The 21,423-nt window shown below is 42.7% G+C and overlaps 1 protein-coding gene across 5 annotated transcripts in view; it reads right to left on the bottom strand.

Moving 5' to 3' along the window:
- Window positions 1–1,241: 1,241 nt before the first annotated feature.
- Window positions 1,242–21,423, bottom strand: part of LOC139226417 (protein-tyrosine sulfotransferase 1-like) — an 80,163-nt gene continuing 59,981 nt past the window's right edge. For 4 of the 5 annotated variants that reach the window (XM_070857173.1, XM_070857174.1, XM_070857175.1 and 1 more), the window contains 2 exons: window positions 10,301–10,357; window positions 1,244–1,796 (listed from right to left, as the gene is read on the bottom strand). In XM_070857173.1, the coding sequence (XP_070713274.1) occupies window positions 1,788–1,796; window positions 10,301–10,357 (66 nt within the window). In that variant the 3' untranslated portion in view covers window positions 1,244–1,787. Of the gene's footprint in view, window positions 1,797–3,377; window positions 3,441–10,300; window positions 10,358–21,423 lie in introns of all 5 variants that reach the window. The other variant, XR_011587255.1, reaches the window with a different exon arrangement.

The following is a 21,423-nucleotide window of genomic DNA, read 5'->3' as shown; positions in this document are numbered from 1 at the left end:
GACTGTGGTTTTCGTAATGGGCTGTACAGCCACCTAAGAACTTATGCTAAGAGTGGAAGCCAGTCTTCCTCAATTCCGAGGGACTGCTTATGATTATGATGGTGAGGTACAGCTCAATCAAGAGCTTATGCAGGACTTTTTCAATATGGGGTACCGCGGTACCCCTTTCCTGGATGAGCCAAACTTTTCAGAGTGCCTGGCACACACTCAAATGATTGCAAGAATTGCTGATCCTGAGCTAGCAGACTGCAGACTATGAGGTTCAAAGCTGAAAGAGCCCTCAAACTGGTTCAGTAGCCAGCAAGTGAGACAACTCCATTGTCAGCTCAAACTCACTCCTAGTCACCTGTGACCAGTAATTCACCAAGTGCTCCCCATTGCAACTTTCAAAATAACTAACCCCCACAAAGTGAATGTATTTGTATTGCTGCTTGCCACTGTTGGAGTGACGGGTGCTGTGAGGTATTGTTCAAGCCAGATATTGGGCTCTGCTACCTCCTCTTCCTGGGCATCAATAGGATCAGAAGACCATATTTTAATATCCTGGTAGTAAGACACTCTTTGAAACACAGCTAACAGATATTCAAGTATGTTATATTGTATTGTATGGCTATGTGTGAGGGAGTGAATGAGAACAGAGATAAAGATTTAAAATTAAAGGATCATACTAATTGCAAGTTTGAGGAAGACCTGCCCTCCCCCAACTACTACTATTGTTTCCAGGCCCAGAATCAGGAATGCCCTCTTCCTGTCAAAGGACATGAATGTACTGAATAATTTCTGTTCTGCACACACAGCTGCTGTTATATGTGGCCTTCTTCTGTAAATACATTAAAAAGAAACATTCTGAAATATGTGTTGCCCAAGTGCCCAGCCTACCAGTTCATGAACATACTCCATGCAGATTGCCTGTTGGACTGTATGTTCAGTTTTCATAACTTGCAAGATTTATGGGCAACAAATTTGCAAGATAGTAACTGAGTTCCCGATATTTTGAAAGTAGATGAACATTTGCCAGAGCGCCGTGCACAATTTCTTGTCGATGCTGCAAAAAGTGCTGCTGGCGTGCATTGTAAGGCAATACTATAAAATTAAGCAGTGTGAACACACTAACGTGGCAACTTTTCAGATTTCTTCCTCATCTGATTGGGACACACAACTCCACATCATATTCAAATTCATTTTAATAAAAAGTTTACTCCAAAATACCAAAAACAAAGTTTTGTATGCAACTATACAAATCAAGAATTACATTGATGAACAACAGTGTGTATTTGTTCATGCTCCAATACTAATTATGTATTTTACATGGAAATATATAGGCAATACTGTAATTTTATCACATTCCATGAGCACAATTACAGTTACAAAGCATTTAGGAAAACAGGGTTCATGTTTTATTCAAACTCCCTTCTGGAGGTTAGTTACAAATCCTCAGTCATAAAAATGTAATCACAAAAATTCATTTATCCATGGTGGTCTTTTTGTCATGAATAAAACTCAAGGGCACAATAACACACACTTACTCTTCATTTGTTGATACTTTTGTAGTTTACATGCACTCCTCACATACAGTATATTTGTATCTAAACATTTCAAGAACATGTTTGACCCGCATCAGCAGGTGGGAAATACAAAAATAATAAATGCTTTATTCCACATTAATGTAACCATGCCGCTGGCGAAGTACAAGATCTGTAGAAAAAGCTGATCGGGACACATCTTCGGAGGCATCCATCTGCTTTTCTGAGAATCCGAAAGGAAGGCATCCCCTGTCCATCCTCAGGTTATGGTCTCTGCGCAAAACACAATAGAAACTTTTATTTTCCAGTTCCTCTGCAAAACGATAAACAGCAAATTATAAATTCTTCAAAAAATGAAACCAAACATCATTAATTTGTTCCTGACCACTCTTACATGATCAGCCACTTTATCGTGAATTGAGACAGATTTAATTGTTGTATAGTGAAATTTGATATTGTAACATGCACCAAGAGTTCTGAAGTTGATTAAGTGAAATATGAAAATAAAACACATGGAGAAATGGCAATTTTTAACCCCTGGATTAGCAACAGACCCAGACTGTTTATTAAAAGGAAATCCAAAATAATGGGTCACCTTGGTTCTGATAATTATTTATTAGCGTGAATGTATATATATACCACTTCCCCCATCCTCATGCTTCTTTAAGATGTCTACCTACTTCAGATAACTCACATCAAGCTCGAAAATTATCTGACAGTTCTTCTGAAGAGTGAAAATGGAGTAAAGAAATCCAGTGATATTGAGAGAAACCTATTTTTCTTATAACAGTGATGGAATAATTATAAAGAAATTTTTTTTTGCTAAGGGGGCAGGGAAAAGAAAGAGACTACACATGAAAACATTAAACAGAAAAAGAACTGAAGTTTTTTTTTTAAACTTGCAGAAACAAAACATCTAGGGAGTAGTGTTCACAATATAATAAGGTTTAAGATAATGATTGACAGATATACATGGTACATAGACCAAAGTAAAGTAATAGTTTGGGGAAAAGCCAACTATGAGACAATGAGGATGGAATTGACAGTAAACTAGAGAAAAATATTAACAAAGTAGAAGAATAGTGGGCATTATTTAAAGGGGACATCAAGAGTTGAGGAGAAATATATGCCTCTAAAAATAAGAACACAAGCCAAGAATGACTTGCCATAGATAAATAAAGAGTTGAGGTTAAAATTGAATCTAAAGGAAAAGGCATACACAAACTAGATAAACAATAACATAGAGGATGGCTAAAGGGATGATGACAAGGAAAGAGGTTAAAAAGTCAATAAGGAAATATGAAATGAAAATATCAAAGAATATAAAAAGAAATATAAAGTATTATATAGGTGTATAAGTAACACAAGGAGAATTAAGATAGGATTGTACCACTAAGGTATACGAACATAGAAAAATACAGACAGGAAAGGACCAGCCGGCCCATCAAGCCTGTCCCACTCGTGATGCCTAGAGCATCATGACTAGACCTTTCCCATCGCACCTCCCTATCCCACCCCACCCCCTGGTATGTAATCTCCTGCGAGGCAAAACCCCCCAGAAAAACTCAGGGCCCTTAAGGGAATAAAGTCTGGAAAATTCCTCTCCACCCTCCTCAGGCGATTAAAACCAGTCCAGGGATCACATTGACCATGTATATAGTAACTGTAAATTCACATATTTTATGAGGAAGGCAAATTCACAGGACATGATACTGAAATGGCAGGAATGCTGAATAGATACTTTGACTCAATTTTCACTGAAGAGGCAACCAAGGAAGACATTACAACAGTCGAAGAAGTCAAGGGGAAATATTACAACAGTTAAGATAGAAAGAAAGGAGATACTAGACAAACCAGCCAAACTTGAGGACAAAACCCCGGGTCCAAATGGATTGCATCAAAGGATACTCAGAGAAACTGGGGAGGAGATAGCAAAGGCATTAATATTTATATATAAAAATTCAATAGAAAAAGGAATAATGCCAGAGGATTAGAAAACAGCAAATGTAATTCTCATCTTCAAAAAGGGAGAGAGAACTAACCTAGACACTATTGACCAATTAGCTTAACGCGAGTGGTAGGAAAGATACTGGAATCTTTTCTAAAAGAACAAAACATCTAGGAGGTGGAGAATATAATGAAAATAGTCAGCATGGATTTCTAAAAGAAAGGTCATGTTTAACAAACCTTATTGAATTCTTTTAAGAAATAGCAGAAAGTTCAGAAAGGGACTTTCATAAGGCCTTCGATAAGGTGCCACATACGAGTCTCATGATAAAGGTTAGGGATTATGAAGTCAGGGTCCAAGTAGGAGAATGGATTGAAAGATGGCATCAAAACAAAAAACAGGTCGGAGTTAAGGGAAGTTTCTCAGAATGGCAGCTAGTAGGAAGTGGTATTCATGCTGGGACCACTGTTGGTCACCATATACATAAATGATTTGGACTCAGAAATTGGTAGTATGGTGAGGCAATTTGCAGATGATACCAAATTGGGGGTAGAGCTAATCATGTGGAGGACTGCACCAAAATGTAGGAAGACAAACAAGCTTGCAGAATGGGCAGATGAATAGCAAAGGTGCTTCATTTAGGTAGGAGGAATAAGGAGGCCACTCATTGCTTGGAAGGTAAGAAACTAAATGGAGTGTCACATGAAGTGGTTGAAGTGGATAGCATAGATGCATTTAAGGGCAAGCTTGATACATGCTTGAGGGATAAGGAAATAGAGGGATATGGGGACAGGGTGGGAAGAGTAATTCGAGGGGGAAGAGGCTCTTGGAGTATAAACACCAGCATAGACCACTTGAACCAAATGGCTTTTGATGTCGTCTCAATGTAAAAATGTCAAACCAGTCAGCTATACACATTTACTTAGATTTTATAAATACAGTTGTGCAATCTAATGTAGTTTAAAACAAAATAGCATTTAAGATATCAGCCCACATGTTCCCTGTGCAAAAATGTCTGAAATCAGTTCAATTTCTCTATTAAAATAACAAATTAAAAGCTTTTGTGCTTTTTTTTTTAGAAACACATCCTGTAGTCAGGCCAAAATAATTCCATTGGGCTGAGGTTAGGTGCGGTGTTATGGAAGTGGAGGTTTTTGTGACAGAGGATATGGGGTCGGAAGCTCAGCTCAGGCACAGATAGGATGCTAAGGTTGCAATCACATGCATAATCAAAGGAAACATTTAGGTTTTTCATTTCTACAATACTTAAATATCCCTCATATAGCACTAATCACAATTAAGATTCTAAGTGACAAGTTCCAAATATAGTTTCATCAATTGACTTACTTTTTGCATAATTATAAAGAATAAAATTTAAGTTTCCCACTCAAAAATAACATTTGTGTATGTATGTTTGACGCAGAGACCTGCATCTTCTAAGAGAAGAATAAATAAATATTTGAAGCAGAGGAAGATACAGGTCTATGGGGCTAGAACCTCCACTTTTCTGCTTATCGCCCAAAAATGGGCGTTAAAAAAAGGTTTTCAGATCGCCGGCTTCTCGCACACTCTCAAAACACCTAGCTTACATTTTTGAAAATGGGCGTTACCGCGAGCGATATCAAATGGGTGGTAGCATAAAATTTTTTTGACCTTCTGCAGTGAAGTGTGGCTGTCCTTAGCAACTGCATGGCAACGCTCCATTCCCGCGATTCTGGAGGTCAAGGATCACCATGACATGCGCAGAAGAGGAGACAGATAGAGGGGGAGCTGAGAGGAACTGAAGGTGTGTGTGGGTGTGGTGTGGCTGCTTTGGGAGAAAGGAGGGAGAGTTTAGAGCTTTGGAGCAAATAGGGAAACAAAAATTAGCTGTTACCAGCCACATATTTGCCTGAATTTGGCCTATAATAGAGGGAGAGAAGGAGGCATCACAGCACGCTGTGGAGACTGACGCGGGCGAGAGCAGTGAGCTGGGAGAGGAGCACATTGGAGGGCGCAAAAGAGTGAGTAGGTTCTTGGATGAGGCAAATGCCTCCCTCCTGCAGGAGGTTGAGTTGCGCTGGGGTGATTTGACACTGGGAGGGCGTGGGAAGTCCACCCCAAAGGCCTACCAGAGGATACAGACCGAGATTAGCAGAGGTGCTCTCGTCGGCGACCAATGAGGTGTGTGAGGGCAACCAATGCCGCAAACGGTCGAACGACCTTGTGGGATCCGCAAGAGTAAGTATTACATTGATTTACATATACTTATGTATTTATATAATTTGATTTGTAAGTCATGAGTGACCATCAGCAGATGTGAGGTCTTGCACTTTTACCGGGAATGTTTTACTCAAAGCCTGCGGTGACGGTGTACGTCTTTAGGTAAAGAATGATGATAATCATAATAATCATGATTACATCTGTCTCTGTGACAGTACCTAGCAATGATATCACGTAATGATCTCATGCCATGTCATCCTGTCACCTTTTACAGAAGAAGCTATCGACGATGAGGTCCGTGCAGAGGCGAACGGGTGAGGGGGCCACCAGTCACCAGTGATATCAGAGATGGAGGGGCGGGTGCTCGCACTCGTGGGGAAGCACCCTCGGACGTTTCTGCAGACCCTGAAGTGATGCCATGTGAGTAAAGCTTACACCATTGCGTCAAATAATGTCAATAGATGCCACACCCACTCATTTCCGAACAATCGTATATGATAGATGATTTCTAAAAGTGTCATAGAAATAATGCTGGCCTAATGAAAATCATTGCAATGCACAATGTGCTGATGGTCATGAAATGTGATGTCTGTGATGATTTTGATAGCAGTGGTGCTTTTGTGTAGCACTGACTCACCTCGTCACCCTTCTCCTCATTTGTGTTTTGCAGCTCAGCCAGCAGCCCGGCCCCAGAGGCCAGAAGGTGGGGGCGCGGGGCAGGAGTCGGCAGACAGTCTTGCTACATCTGGTGCTGAGGAGCTCCGATTGTCGCCCATCAATCCGCTGGGTCTGTTCTCGACGGATGAGAGCGCGGACTTCGAAGAACCTGCATCGCCATGCTCCAGAAGCCATTCCACCCCAAGGCCATCCAGTGGTCCTTCAGTCATTCCCGCCCAAGCACCTCGCCACAGGGCATCACATTTGTCCCCAGGACGGCGCCGACCCCGTGGAGGTCTCGTGGACGTGGCAGGTCTGTTCCATGAGCATGACATGACAGCGGAGAGATGGTACAGTTGTCCAGGAGGACTGTAAACATTGGTGACCTGCTCATCGAAGCATTGGGGGCATATCCCGACAGCTGGCCACCATGACAGAGTACATTCCGCGCGTGGCGGAGTCCCTGGATGCAATAGCCAGGAACACTGCTGCCACAGGCCTCCCAGTGGTCCCCAAGCGCAGCACTCCACCCCTAGGTTCCACACCACCACTGTGAATGACAGGTGAGAGCAAGGACCAAGATCCTGCTTCTGCATCAGAGAATGTTGCCCCTTCGGCACTCCCTGCTCCCGTACTCGTGCAACCAACACATCTGCCTTCATCCCCCCCCAAATGAGGCACCGTCTGAGGAGCTCCTCGGCCAGGCACTGTGGAGCGAGGAGGGGAAGGGGTAGAAGTGGGGGGGGGGGGGGGGGAGAAGGAAAGTGAGGTGCATGTACACAGGTGATGGCTGTGTTATATCTCCATCTCGGTGTATGCAATTTGTTGCAATGTACGGGGGCTGGGGACCACGCTCCTGCTTTGCCTTTGTATTCTGTGTTGCTGGACATGTTGAACATGTGATTTATATCAATGGTGGAAAAAAGTGGGGTGTGGGCGGGGGTTGGGTGTTATTGGCTGTGATACTTAAACTTTTGATATTGAACATAACCTTGTTGCACATTGTCTCAGATAGCTGGACCGTTACACACTGGTGATTCCTTACCATGAAAGGGTTAAATACTACTTATCAATCAACGTAAACTTTAACTGGCACCAAGGTGATGGACACCATTGATGTCTGAGCTGCACACACACAGCAGTGTGTCAGCGTTGTCATTCACATCCGCGCTATTAAACCTTTCAGATATCAGCTCCTCACGAAAGAGTGGGATTTAACAAATGCCAGCCACACCGCTGGCGTTCATTCCAGTTAGTTCCACCTTTTGTGGGCAGTTTTTTGAGCGAGCAATATTCTGGGCGATAGGTGTGTGAGGTGGTGAAATTGGCGCTGGGCGATCTCCATGGCCGCTAGTTTGGGTAAATATGCTCTTTACGACAAAAATCAGTGGGCGGGCTTTCATATTGAATCTCGCCGTTAATTCCGCGCGGAAAGTTACGCTGGGCGATATTATTGGCGTTGATTTCGCCCATTCTGCTGATTCCCCCCCAAAATAGTGGACGGGCGGTTATATTTTTTCCTGGCGTTAAGCACGTGGGGAAAGTAACACTCGGTGATAAGTCTCCTAAAAAAGCCCGTCAGTTTCCATTTTGTGTCAAAATGGGCGATATATGGGCCATATACTTAATTTCAGCAGTAAAATGGCGTTAAGTGGGCGTTAAGCTTGCAAAAAAAGTGGAGGTTCTAGCCCATGGGACGGTGCAGGGTAATGGAATTAGTTCTGGCTTGCTCTAGCGAAGAGCCGGCACAAACATGATGAGTCAAATCTCCTGTGATGTAAACTTCCATAGTGTGAATAAAGACCCTCGCTATGAAGCTGGAATGCTCACCAATTTCTGAAATGAACCAGAAATTTGAAAATGCTGTTGCTGTAGAGAAATGTCCTAAGGTGCTTCACAGAGATGTATATAAGAACATGGATGCCAAATCAAAGGAGGAGATATTATGGAGGGTGACCCAAAGCTTGGTCAAAGAGATGGGTTTTATAGATAGTCTTAAAGGAGGAGGTGGGGTGGGGGAAGAGCCGGAAAGGTTTACGGAAGGAGATCTTGAGTATGGGGCCTAAATAAATAAAGGCTGGTGAAGGGAGGGGTGATGCACAAGAGCCCAAAGTCAAAAGAACAATGAGCTCAAGGGTTGGTAGGGTTGTAGATTACAGAACTAAGGAGGAGCAAACCCATGAGGATTTTAAACATGAGGATGAGAAAAATGAGCTATGCTACAAAGAAAGACTAGCCCCCATTGTGTGTTATTCCTGGTTAATCCTAGTTTCAGGCTTAGTCTCAGTCATACTGAATCTGTGGATCAAACGTGACCGGAAACCTTTTAACTTTGAGCACATGTGCTGCCTGGACGCAGCAGATAACCTGGCAGACATGGGTAACTTACCATGTCAGGTATCATGGTATAAACCAATGAGCCACAACTTTGTGACAATTTTTCATATCCCCAATATTGCAAGTTACTTCCTTATTCTTCAGTTCCCCATGCTATATTCCATTCATGGATCTTCCTCCAGGACTTTGCTGCTTTCAGAATGATATCGGTAAAAAAGTGAAATGACATAGCTCTGATGCTGCTTCCTCCTAAAAGGCAAGACTTTTTCTGCCATTGAGTGGCTCCTGCAGAGTTTGTGAACTCAACATCCCTCAACATCTGTCCTGCTTAGCTGCATGTTTTCACCATCCTCTTCTATTTTCCCCTTTCTGACTCTCTGCCCTCAGGAAGGGCCATAGCTTGTCCCCCATGAATGAGGCTCTACATCGTGAATCTGATTTCTTGTCCTGTCTGAGCTTTTTAATCTTCTTGGACCCTGCCCTCTGACCTTTGCCTTCTCCTAATCTTTTCATTGAGAACTGTCACTTTTCATTGGGAACTGCAAACGGACATCTGATCTTTGCTACACCCCTTACTCCTTTTAAACTAACTCTCTCTGAACTTGTAATTCTTCATTCCGGAGCAACATCATCAAATCTGATGAGGGACCTGTAGTGTATGGTGGAAAAATCTCTGCTGGCCGAGTACATATGTCAAAATTATGGCCCCTCCTCTTCCTATCTCCCCCTGGGCCATGACCCCACTACTAAAGATCAAACTGTCATTTTCAGACTATCACTGATCTCATCTATTAGGAAGAACTCACCCTCCACCCCCAATTCCTTCAATCTAAATTTTTAACTCCATATAGCCAGTTTGTACCCCCTTCCAAGATCCACAAGCCGAATTGTGCCAGCAGACCCGTTGATTCAGCTTGCTCCTGTCCCAATAAACTATTCTCCACTCATCTTAATCCTTATCCAGTCTCTACCTACAATAATGTATGCATCTGTGAGCATGCTCACAGATTTGTAGAGCTGTTGAGTTGGGAGTGGTTAAGTCAGTCATGTGATGTTCACAAGGCTCAATAAAACCCCAGCCATTTGGGTTCAGGGAATCCATGAGGCAGGTGGTTGAACTCGTAATGTGTAGTGTGATTGTTAAAATCTTTGCTAATAAACTAACTAGTTCTTAATAGCAACATGTTGCTATGAATTCTTAAGCAAAGAACCCACGAAGCAAAGACATTACATCCACCTACATCCATGTATTTTAATATTCTCCGTCTTTGATGATTTAGGTTCCTTAGCCATAACCATTATTTTATTTTACTGCAGTAGTACATTCCCTGTATAGCTTCATTCCACAGTATCATCTGAAGACCCTCTGTTTCTGCCTCAACCATTTGCACATCGGTTACACCCTCCTTCACTTATTCACTCCCTGAATATTATCTCTTTACTCCACTCACTTCCTTCAGATAACCAGTATCATTAGGAGAACATGTAATCTCAGCTGTGCCTATCTTTGTTTCAATCCAATCAGGCTTCCTCCCAGACATCCTCCGGCACACTGATGAAGTGTGTTGACGCTGCTTTCTACTTTTATTTGAATCTGAAGAATTTCATTAAGTTTCAAATTTCCATCGCTTACCTTTTTGTGGAACGTCTCTGACTCTTCCTTTTCTTTTCTAGACTTCTCTTTCATAATCTAAAATGATAGAAATTGGAGTTCAGAACAACTTATATTTATTACAATGTAAAGAAATGTCCCATGGCTGAGCCTGAAAGAGAGATGACTGGTCAAAGATGGTCTGTGAAGGTTTTTAAAGGAAAGGAGGCTGAGAAATTTAAGGAAGGATTTACAGAGAGGCTGAAGGCTCTGCCAGTAATGGTAGGTAAAAGAACATACATAAGAACATAAGAAATAGGAGCAGGAGGAGGCCCTTCGAGCCTGCTCCGCCATTCAATATCATGGCTGATCTATCCTTGGCCTCAAATCCACTTTCCTTCCCACTCCCCATAACCCTTGACTCCCTTATCTTTCAAAAATCTGTATCTCCACCTTAAATATATATAATGACTCAGCCTCCACTGCTCTCTGGGGTAGAGAATTCCAAAGATTAACAACCCTGAGTGAAGAAATTCCTCCTCATCTCAGTTTAAAATGGGCGACCCCTTATTCTGAAACGATTCCCCCTAGTTCTAGATTCTCCCACGAGGGGAAAAATCCTCTGCATCTACCCTGTCAAGCCCCCTCAGAATCTTATATGTTTCAATAAGATCACCCCTCATTCTTCTAGACTCCAATGAATATCGGCCCAACCTGCTCAACCTTTCCCCATAAGACAACCCCTTCATCTTGGGAAACAACCTCGAGAATCTTCTCTGAACTGCCTCCAATGCAAGTATATCCCCTCCTTAAATAAGGAGACCCAAAACTGTACGCTGTACTCCAGGTGTGGTCTCACCAACGCCTTGCAATAAAGGCCAACATTCCATTTGCCTTTCAAATTACCTGCTGTACCTGCATGCTAACTTTTTGTGTTTCATGTATAAGGACCCCCAGGTCCCTCTGTACTGCAGCATTTTGTAATTTAAATAATAATTTGCTTTTCTATTTTTCCTACCAAAGTGGATAACCTCATTATCCCACATTATACTCCATCTGCCAAATTTTTGCCCACTCACTTAGCCCATCTATATCCCTTTGCAGACTCTTTGCGTCCTCCTCACAACTTGCTTTCTCACCTATCTTTGTATCACATGATCTACAGAAGGTCAGAGTTAGTGTGATAGAACCTTTTAGAGGGGAGGTAGTGTGGGACAAAGTCATGAGCAAATTGTAGATGATGATAAGGATATCTGGGTGTTGGAGATCAGGGTGTCAGTCAAGACGGGGGTGATGGGTGAGTGAGATAGATACATGCTGTAGGCTTTTAAATAAATCGAGTTACTGAATGATGGTAAATGGAAGGTAAGCAAGAGTACTAGAGTAGTTGAGGCTGGAGGGGACAAAATCAGATATAAGGGGTTCAACAGATATGGGCAGAAGTGGGTAATGCACATGTAGAAGTAAGCAGCCTTGGTGATAGGCAGGATGTGCGGTTTAAAACTCAGATTAGGATTGAATAGGATGCTGAGATTGTGAATAGTGTGACCCTGTTTGAGTGTATGCCAGGAGGGGGCGGGGAATGGAATCAGTGGCAAGAGAGTACAGTTTGTGGTAGGGCTCAAAGACAAAGGCTTTGGTCTCTTCCTTGTTGAGCAAGTTCTGCCTCATCAAAGACTTAATTTCGGACAAGGTGATTTACAGTCTGGAGCCAGTCAAAGGGTTGACAGATGTGGTGGAAATATGGCACTGGATATCATCCTGCAGATTATGTTGCTGAGGTGCAGCATATTAATAAGAGGAAAGGACCAAAAATAGATACCTCAGAGACCCCAGAGTTGACAGTGTAAAGAAAAGAAGAGAAGCCATTGCTCAAGAAGCATTTGGAAAAGTGGTTATGGAGCCATGCAAAGAGCTGAATGAGGGAAAGATAAAAAGACTTGAATTTATATAGCGCCTTTCACAATCTCAGGAAGTCCCAAAGCACTTTACAGCTAATTCAGTACTGTTTGAAGTGCAGTCACTGTTGTAATGTAGATAAATAATGTAGAAAAGCACTGGAAGGCGACAGTGTGGTCAAATGTATGGAATGCTCCAGGAAAGTAAGGTGGATGATGAAGGATAATCCACCAGTTCCAAATGATTTGATTCATCACTTTGGTCAGGCTGTTTTGGTGCTCTGAGGAAATGGAAGCTAGACTAGAGGGGTGTGAAAAGGGAATTTTGGGAGAGGTGGGCACAGAATTGGAAGACAACACTTCCAATAACTTTAGAGAGGAAATGGAGGTTGGAGATGGAGCTGCAGTCAGAGATGGGCAGTAACTGGAGAGACAGATGGGTTAAGGGTGAGATTTTTGATGGCTGGGGTATGATGGGCACCATACAGTCATGCATGTCTGTGCTAACTTTTCAGCTGAAACTACTATCTGTTCTAATTGCATTACCCTGCTATTTCCCCATATGGTTAGAAAATTCTTGCTTTTCAAATACTTATTCAATTCAATTCTAATTGATATAGTCTCTGCCTCAAAAGCTATTTGTGATAAAAGCATTCCAGGTATTACTTGTGAAAGAAATTATTTCATCCTTCTCGTGATAATTCTGTGTTTATGCCCCTTTACTGATTTGTCAACTAGTGGAAACTTTTTTTTTTTAAACGAGTGTCAGTTTGGCTCAGCATACTTGTCCATGAGTCAAAAATAATGGGTTCCACCCTATTCCAAGATTTGAGCACATAATCTTGGCTGAGACACCCAGAAAGTACCGAGGGAATACTGCATTGTTTGCTTGTTCAGATGAACATTAAATATCCGATTACACTACTCAAAGGAGAACAAGGGATCACCGCTGGTATCCTGGCCAACATTAATCCCTTAAACATCACCATCCAAACAGGTTTAAGTGATCATATATTTTGCTATCTGTGGGACCTTGCTATGTATAAAGGGGCTGAGATGGTTACCTATAAAACAATGGCTACCTACACTGCAAAAGAAAAACATGCATTTATGTAGCGCCTTTCAGGACCGTAGGCTGTCCCAAAGTGCTTTCCCAATGAAGCACTTTTGACATGTAATCATTGTTGTAATGTAGGAAACGCTGCAGCCAATTTGCACACAGCAAGCTCCTACAAACAGCAATGTGATAATGACCAGATAATCTGTTTAAAATTAAAAGTAATCCATTGGTTAGAAAGCACATTGAGGTGTCCTGAGAATGTGAAATGACTATATAAATACAAGCTATTCTTCTACTACCACCCTCAAAACTTTTCATAATTTTGAAAACTTCTATTGGATGATTGGATCATCTGAGAACCTTCTCTATTATAGCGAAAAACACCTTGATTTTTTTTAAAATAATATATTGCTTCATAATCAAACTCTCAAATGGTAGAGTGAGGATAAACTAGGATCATTCTAGTTTATTCTCACTCTACCATTTCATATCTCTAATAATCTTCCTTTAAGGGATGTCCAGAATTGGACCCAATACTCCAAACTATGCCCTAACCAATGTCTTGTACACATTCAAAATCAGTTTCTTGCTTTTATATTCAATACTCATATCTAAAACACAGAATGCCATTTTATTTTTAAGGCCTTTCTACCTGCTTTAAAGTTTATAGGCTATAATTTTGGCGACTTTGCAACGGGGTTTTCGCCGTGATTTGACCCTCCGTTTCCACGTACCGCCGGGGAGAGGTGCGCCGGTGTGAAACGACGTGCAACGCCGCGGATTGCGTTACTGTCGTACTTTCGGCACTCTCCGCCACACCCAGAATACCGACAAGGTCAAACCTGCGGTGCAGCCCTGCCAGCAGCGGTAAGTATGAAGACCTGCAAAAAAGGTAAGTTAAAGTTTTTATTTTTTAATTATTTTCCAGCGATTTAGGTGGTAAGGATTTTGAGAATGTTTCTTGCAATTTTTTTCCCCTCCTCCCAAGCATTACCGGCCTCGGACTAAAGTTGCCGAAACTCGAGGTTTGTGCCGCGAATCCTCGTGCAACGCCGAGTTTACCGATGCGGCGCAGAAGGCCGAAATTTAGGCCTATAAACGGTAGCGCAGCGAAAACGGTAATTTTGGTGTAAAACTACCATTTTCGCCGACAACTGAAACTCTAGCCCCATGTATCTGCACCCTTTTATCTTGCTGTTAAGATCTTACCATTTAATGGACACACTTCCTTTCCACTGTTCTTTTGCCCAAAATGCTACTTCACATTTCTCTGCATTGTACTGTATTTATCTGCTCATTCCACTAATTTATCATCCTTTTCTGCAACTTGCCGCCTCTGCTCTCCATACACAGGTAGTACAAATCAAATGGCTCTCATAGCTACTTTGATTACTGTTCTTCAAACCCTACTTTCTGTAAAGACTGGGGCCGAAATTACCCCTTCCGATAAGGGCTCTGGCCGCCTGAAAGCAGCGGCCACGGGGCGGCACGGAATGGCCGCTGAGTCTCCGCGGAGGGGCCGCCATTTTTGGAAATGGCTCTTCTTCAGTTTTGGAGCGGTGTAAGGGACCGCTCCACCCATTTTTCCGCTGCAGCGTGCACGCGCCGACCCCCTTACCGATTGGCAGGGACCCCTTTGCGAAATTGCCCCTTTCCCGGAATTGTCCCACGGGAGCGGATCTACTGCTGATCAATGCGCCAGACCGCTTTTGCTATTTGTATACTCTCTGTGGCATGTCGGCTCTTAAATGGGAGGGCACACTGCCGTGACCGCCGTGTTACTTTTTTTTGTCAGCTGACTGCCAGGTCGGGCCGACAATTATGCCCTGAGTTCAGCTAGGCTGCCAATAGGCAGCCTGGCACCCCGTTTTGGTGGCCCATTGTCTGACACTAAAATGGCTGCAGAGTTTGCAGCGACCCTCCCCTTTAACTGAAGGGGAGAGACGTTGTGACGCACCAGCGCGATGACATCATCAGCGTGGCGCTGATGACCAACAGTCTCGACTACTCTGCTCTGCCCCATCTTCCATGATGGGGTCATTTCCACCCCGTTTCAAAAAAAACCCCAGACTGCTGAATTTCGACAGTTCCATGCACTGGGGTGGCCAGAACACAGAAACTGGCAGGTGCGCGTTGTTTCAGGCAGTGGGCAATTTCGGCCCCGGTCTTTTCTTCTAGTTTCACCATCTCCATCGTATCTGCTCTGATGAGAACTTGCTGCACCAGAGTTTCTAAAATGCGATGCCATATGTGTAACATGTGTCTCATAAAACCACTTGAAACTGAGTAACAGCATGCAACTAATCAGATTAATGGGTTGGATATATGGTTTACTTTGGCTCCATAGAAGTGTTCACCCATATTAAAGAGAAATTCTAATTGATACCATAACAGTGTTCAGAGTTGTTGTTAAAGACTGACCTTGAAGATATACAGTTTCTAGTGGTACTTTTTTTTTGGGGTGGTGATAAGAAACAGAAACCAAGTGACACCTGGTTAGATTTGCACTGTAACAGCAAGTACAGAAAGAAGGACTTACATTTATATAGTGCCTTTCATGACCTTCGGACATCCCAAAGCCCTTTATAGCCAATGAAATACTTTTGAAGCACGTCGGAAACACGGAAGCCAATTTAGCTCAGCAAGTCACAAACAGCAATGAAATGAGTGACCAGATCATCTGTTTTAGGTTTTGGTTGAGATATAAATGTTGGTCAAGACACAACAACTTGTAATTATATAGTACAAACCTCAATCTCTACACCACCACATAAAGCCAGTTTTAATTTTAATTCTGATATGAGGTAAAGCTAAATGCAATCATAGACATGGTAACCCTTCTATTCACTAATGCTCAGCTAAACATATAGCGATAGATATTTAGAAATAAATCACTTCAGCTCCGGCAGTAAACATATTTATTTCTGAGTTGTTAACACAAAATATTTTTATGCATCTTAACCTACACGGGTGGTAAAACAGTCAACAGGTGACAGTGATGAACAGTTAAGTACTTAAACAAGCCAGAAATGAGGCCCATGACCCTTTATAATTCACAGCTCAGTAATAAAAGCTGCAGATCAGACAGAAATAGAATCCGTGTATAAAAATAGGAAGAAACCCAGATTTTTATAGAAAGAAGTGAATATGGTTGTGGAAGAGCTATGGTGAAGAAGTCTGCAAAGTGGTATTAATAGACCAAACTGATGCACCAGAAAAGAGGCCCAAGAGGTTTCTTAGCAGTTGAATAAAATCTCAAGAACAGAAGACCTGGCTCAAGGACAAAAAAATGACATAAGAAAGCTGAAGAGAAATCTGCATTCAATTCCCAAGCTACAACAACAACTAGGAACAAGCCTCAGTGGCTGAATGAGCTTCCCAAAGTTAAGAGGAGAGACACAAAGCTCTTCAGTTTAGAATGATTGGATGAGTATTAATAAGTAATTTAGAGGCCTACAAATACCCACTCTGGTAAGCATCTATGCAACGTATGTGTCTGTTTGAAGAATATGTATTGCGCAAACGTATTGCTGAGATCTGATACTGAAAAGTAACAGTTTAAATGCAGATGTCATCTAATGCACAAACTGGCAATAAAAAGCAATCACATTTATTGCTGCTGCAGCTATGGAAGTGATGATACATTCCTAAAAGTTGTAGTAGCTTTCCTCTCTCCAGAAGCTTAAAGAGAAATGACACAGCAGTACCTCAGCAAGCACTGTGTCACCACTATATGAGAACTGGCAGAGAGAATTTGCGAATATATGAAAAAGGACAGGAAAAGATAGCTGGTCGATCAAGCCTGTGCAACCTACACATACCGCTAAAACCCCCAACAATCATGCAATAGCCTGGAGAGGAAAAAAAAACCTAGTGCCAATTTAGAAAAAGAAAACAATTAATCTCCAATCCACAAAGGCAATCAAGCAAGCTCCAGGAGACCTTGTTGACTGGAATCATTTTCCCCAGCTAACCCATCTATCTTCTGTAGCACAACTAGAACTGAAAGGTGAAGTTGGGAGAAGCATTTTAAGTTGCAGATATCATTACCGTTCAGTTAAAGCTCAGAAAAACGAATGATCCCCCGACAGGATTTTGGATAGATGGAATAAATTCTCAGAAGATGGTTGAATCAGGGTAAATTTTAAGGGGAAGTAATGATAGAAAAATATTTCCTAAAGTCGGGGAAAAACAGGGGGTATAGAAGGGATGTTCAGATAGAATAATCATACATGAACTTTTGATTGAGCAAGTTTGAATGGCTTTTCCTCACTCTGGCTTTTCTGATGTTCTTATATCAGATGCATGTGGATCAGAGAGCTCGTAAGCCACGAGAGATGTCTTCAAAAGGAGTAATGAACCATAGCAGGATATGCACATCAATATTCACTTCCATAATGTCATGAATCACTCAGGCTGTGAACTATAATAACTTACATCTATATAGTGCTCCTTGGGGACAGGAAAGGGTGTTAACGTTGAGCCTAGCGATGCTGGTATTTGGCTATTTATAAAAGGAATCATTTGCTCAAAGTGAAAGACCACTGGCATTTTTCTCTTTATAAGCACTGGCACATTGAAGGAATAGAAACATAGTTCATGTACATTATTGCATTGAGTAGCGGCACCTGTATCTTCAGGGGGTTAGTCTACCACATTCAGCCTAGAGTGAACATCAGCAGAACATATTTTTGTTGTCTGTCCAGCTGTTCCCCTGCAATCTTGGAAGGAATGAACCCACTGGACCTATAAAACACAGGCAAACATCACCACACCTCTGCAATCTGCACTGCTGCCTGGAAGATCCCAATAGTATGTCAGTTTATTAGCCACACGAAGAGCAGTTGGAGTTACTGAGGATCGTTCCAAATCTGTAGGCAGCATTTCATAAACCTGCCATTACCACACTGGTCAGTTTAAACACAATATACCGCTCCTCTTTATAGGATATGTGCATGACTACCTCTTTTTCTTCTGTCAGCATTCCCCGTTCTTCCCACTCCTCCTCGGATAGCACGACGACTGCCGCACTTAGTGCAAGAAATAATTTTCCATAGTTTAGTTTGGCAGGAACATTAAAACTTAATGTAATTGACTTCCGGCACTGATATTACCTGTCTGGTTTTGAGTTGCAGTGTCTGGAAATTTCTAAGATTATATATATATAAAACCGATAACTAAAGTGTGATTTTCAAAATGTCAATTTTCTCCCGTTACTTCTGTGTCTCATGAAAGGTCGTCATTGTGGTTTTAAGAATAGTTGAGCAAAGTTCACAACACAAGCTACAATGGAACCAAAACAAAAAGCACACTGTACCCTGCACAGTTCTGTTAATTTGTCACTTCCTATAACAGACTAGTTTATTTTAGTTCACTGCTGTGCTAAACCTATACTGGAGTGGAGTGGCTACCATACAACTAAAAGTAGATTTGTACATCAGACGACACTTTAAGACGGTAGCGTAAATGCATCTTTAAATATTAGGTGTTAAATCAGGGATATTCCCACCAATTAACTTAAAAAATCAAATATTAGTTCAAATCCGCGGCAGCAGCAACACTGAAGTTTAAATGTAAAAACAGCAGTGTAACTTCAGTTATTTTAGTCTTTATGAAGTAAACCAGTGTTTCTGCTCCAATACAGAAATTGCTTTCTCTGTATCAACAAAGTCGAGTAAGCTCAGCAAATGCTGAGACAAACATCTTTGTCACTTTGCCGCTCAGTTTCAGCATCAATTAATAAACTCAGTTAATATTTTACCCTGAACTGCTGCTCCCAGACCGTGCATTATTCAGCTTTGAATTGTGTGACCTTTCATGGGGCTCAATATTGCCCAAGCCCATATTCTAGCATATTGCCAAAGTTACGCCAGGTTTTTAGGTCCAGAAATGCGGCAGAAATAATTGTACTAACTTTCCCCGATCTTTAAACTGCAATCCAGAGCCACGCAGTGTGTCCAGTCGCCTCGGGGAGTGGAGCCTGCTGTCTGCACCAAAAAACCCAGCCGGGCTTTCTGCACATGCGCGGGAGAAAAAACTTGCGTTTTTGACGTCGCTGCAATGGACGCGCATGTGCAGTACAGCGAGTTGGCAATCTGCCATTTTTAAAGAGCTAGTTGTGTGTGTGGCGGTGGGGGGGGGGGGGGGGGTATTGCAAGTCTTGTACAATTATATAGAAAACAAATGTACTAAAATAGCTCATGTGGCAACCAGTCTGTGCCTTTTTATATAGACACGGTGGTTCAGGGGGAGATTTCCTCTATTTGCTCCCAGTCCGCTCCGTTCCCCGCCCCTAGCCCAGGCCGAAGGGCTTGCCGGTCCCTGCGCTCCCTCCCCCGCCGACCCTGGCCCCGAGTGCCCTCCTGGTCCGCTCCGCTCCCTGCCCTGCCCCTAGCCCAGGCCGAAGGGCTTGCCGGTCCCTGCGCTCCCTCCCCCACCGACCCTGGCCTCGAGTGCCCTACTGGTCCGCTTCCCGACCCTAGTCCAGGCCGAATGGCCTCCTCTGATTTACTTACTTGTGCCAATTTCTTTAACTCTCCGCAAGGGTTTTCTGGAGAGGCCACATATGCTGGCCTAAGCAGAAATGGAGTAACGATCAGCTGGCCAAAGTTCCCTAAATGCCCAGAATTGGCGTAGGTGGCCGGTTCCTCCCCCTTTGGATGAAAAAAAAACTTACCTAAAAAAAACGTAACTAAGTGAGTTACGCTGGTGCAAATTGATTGGGGAAACTGTGGATTTTTAAGTTCGGCCAGAAAAAGCAGCCTGTTCCAAAAACGGCGCAAATCACCGGGGAAAATTGAGCCCATAGTCACAGCATCAATGGCTCCACCTAGTGACATTCTGCTGGAATGTCATATTTAAGGCTCAAAACAAAAAACTGCAGATGCTGGAAATTTGAAACAAAAACATAAGGCCAGGCAGCATCTATGGAGAGCATAAATCTGTTAAATGTTTTGGGTGTGGATCTTTATTAAAAAAAAAATCAACATCTTAGGGGCCACCAGTGACCAGACACTAAACTCGACCAGCCAACACAGCTACAAGAACAGGGCAGAAGCTGGGTGCTCTGGTAAATGGATCACCTCTTGACCCCTCACAAGGCCTTTCCTCTGTCTGTAAGGTGCTCGTTAGGAATTTGATGGAAGAGTCAGCATTCACCTGGATGGATGTAGCTGCAACAACACAAGCAGCTCAACACCATCTAGGACAAAGCAGTTTATTTATTAGCACTCCTGCCACTGGACTAAATATTCACCACTGACTCATTTCAGCTAACCACATTTTTGGCCACCCTCTTGATTTTTCATCTCTCACAACGTATTGGCCCTCCATCGCACAATGTCTCAAATGTAAATTCCTCATCCTTGGTGTCATACTTGACCCTGAAGTGAGCTTCCGACCATATAGCCACACCTACTACCACCTCTGTAACATCGCCTGACTCCGCCCCTGCCTCAGCTCATCTGCTGCTGAAACCCTCATTCATACCTTTGTTACCTCGATACTTGACTATTCCATGCATTCCTGACTGGCCTCCCACGTTCTACCCTCCATAAACTTGAAGTCATCAAAACTCTACTGCACGTATCCTAACTCGCACCAAGTCCTGTTCCTGTGCTCGATGACCTACATTGGCTCCTGATTAAGCAACGTCTAGATTTTAAAATTCTCACCCTTTTTTTCAAATCCCTCCATGGCTTTGCCCCCCCCCCCCCAATCCCTGTAATATCCTCCAGCCCCACAACCCTCCGAGATATCTGCGGTCCTCTAATTCTGACCTCTTGAGCGTGCCTGATTTTAATCGCTCAACCATCGGTGGCCATGCCTTCCGATGCCAAGGCCCTAAGCTCTAGAAGTCTCTACCTCCTTAACTCTCTTTCCTACTTTATGACCTCTTTGAGCAAGCTTTTGGTCATCTGACCCAATATCTCCTTATGTGGATCGATGTCGATTTTGTTTTATAATACTCTTGTTAAGCGCCATGGGATGTTTTACTACAATAAAGGTGTTACATAAATACATGTTGTCTTTAAATCCCACCATGGCCTTGGCACAACCTATCCCTGCAACCTCCTCTAGCCCTATATTCTCCTTCAAGCTCTCCATTTCTGACTCGTTTCTTTAAAAAAAACATATCTTTGACTCTAGCCTCTTCGCTCTTTGCCCCACCATTGGTGGCAGAGCCTTCAGCACATTGATCTTAATTT

This window comes from Pristiophorus japonicus, chromosome 16, assembly GCF_044704955.1.
Source record: "Pristiophorus japonicus isolate sPriJap1 chromosome 16, sPriJap1.hap1, whole genome shotgun sequence".
NCBI lineage: Eukaryota > Metazoa > Chordata > Chondrichthyes > Pristiophoridae > Pristiophorus > Pristiophorus japonicus.
The sequence above is the reverse complement of the archived record's forward strand: the minus strand, read 5'-3'. Positions and strand labels throughout refer to the sequence as shown.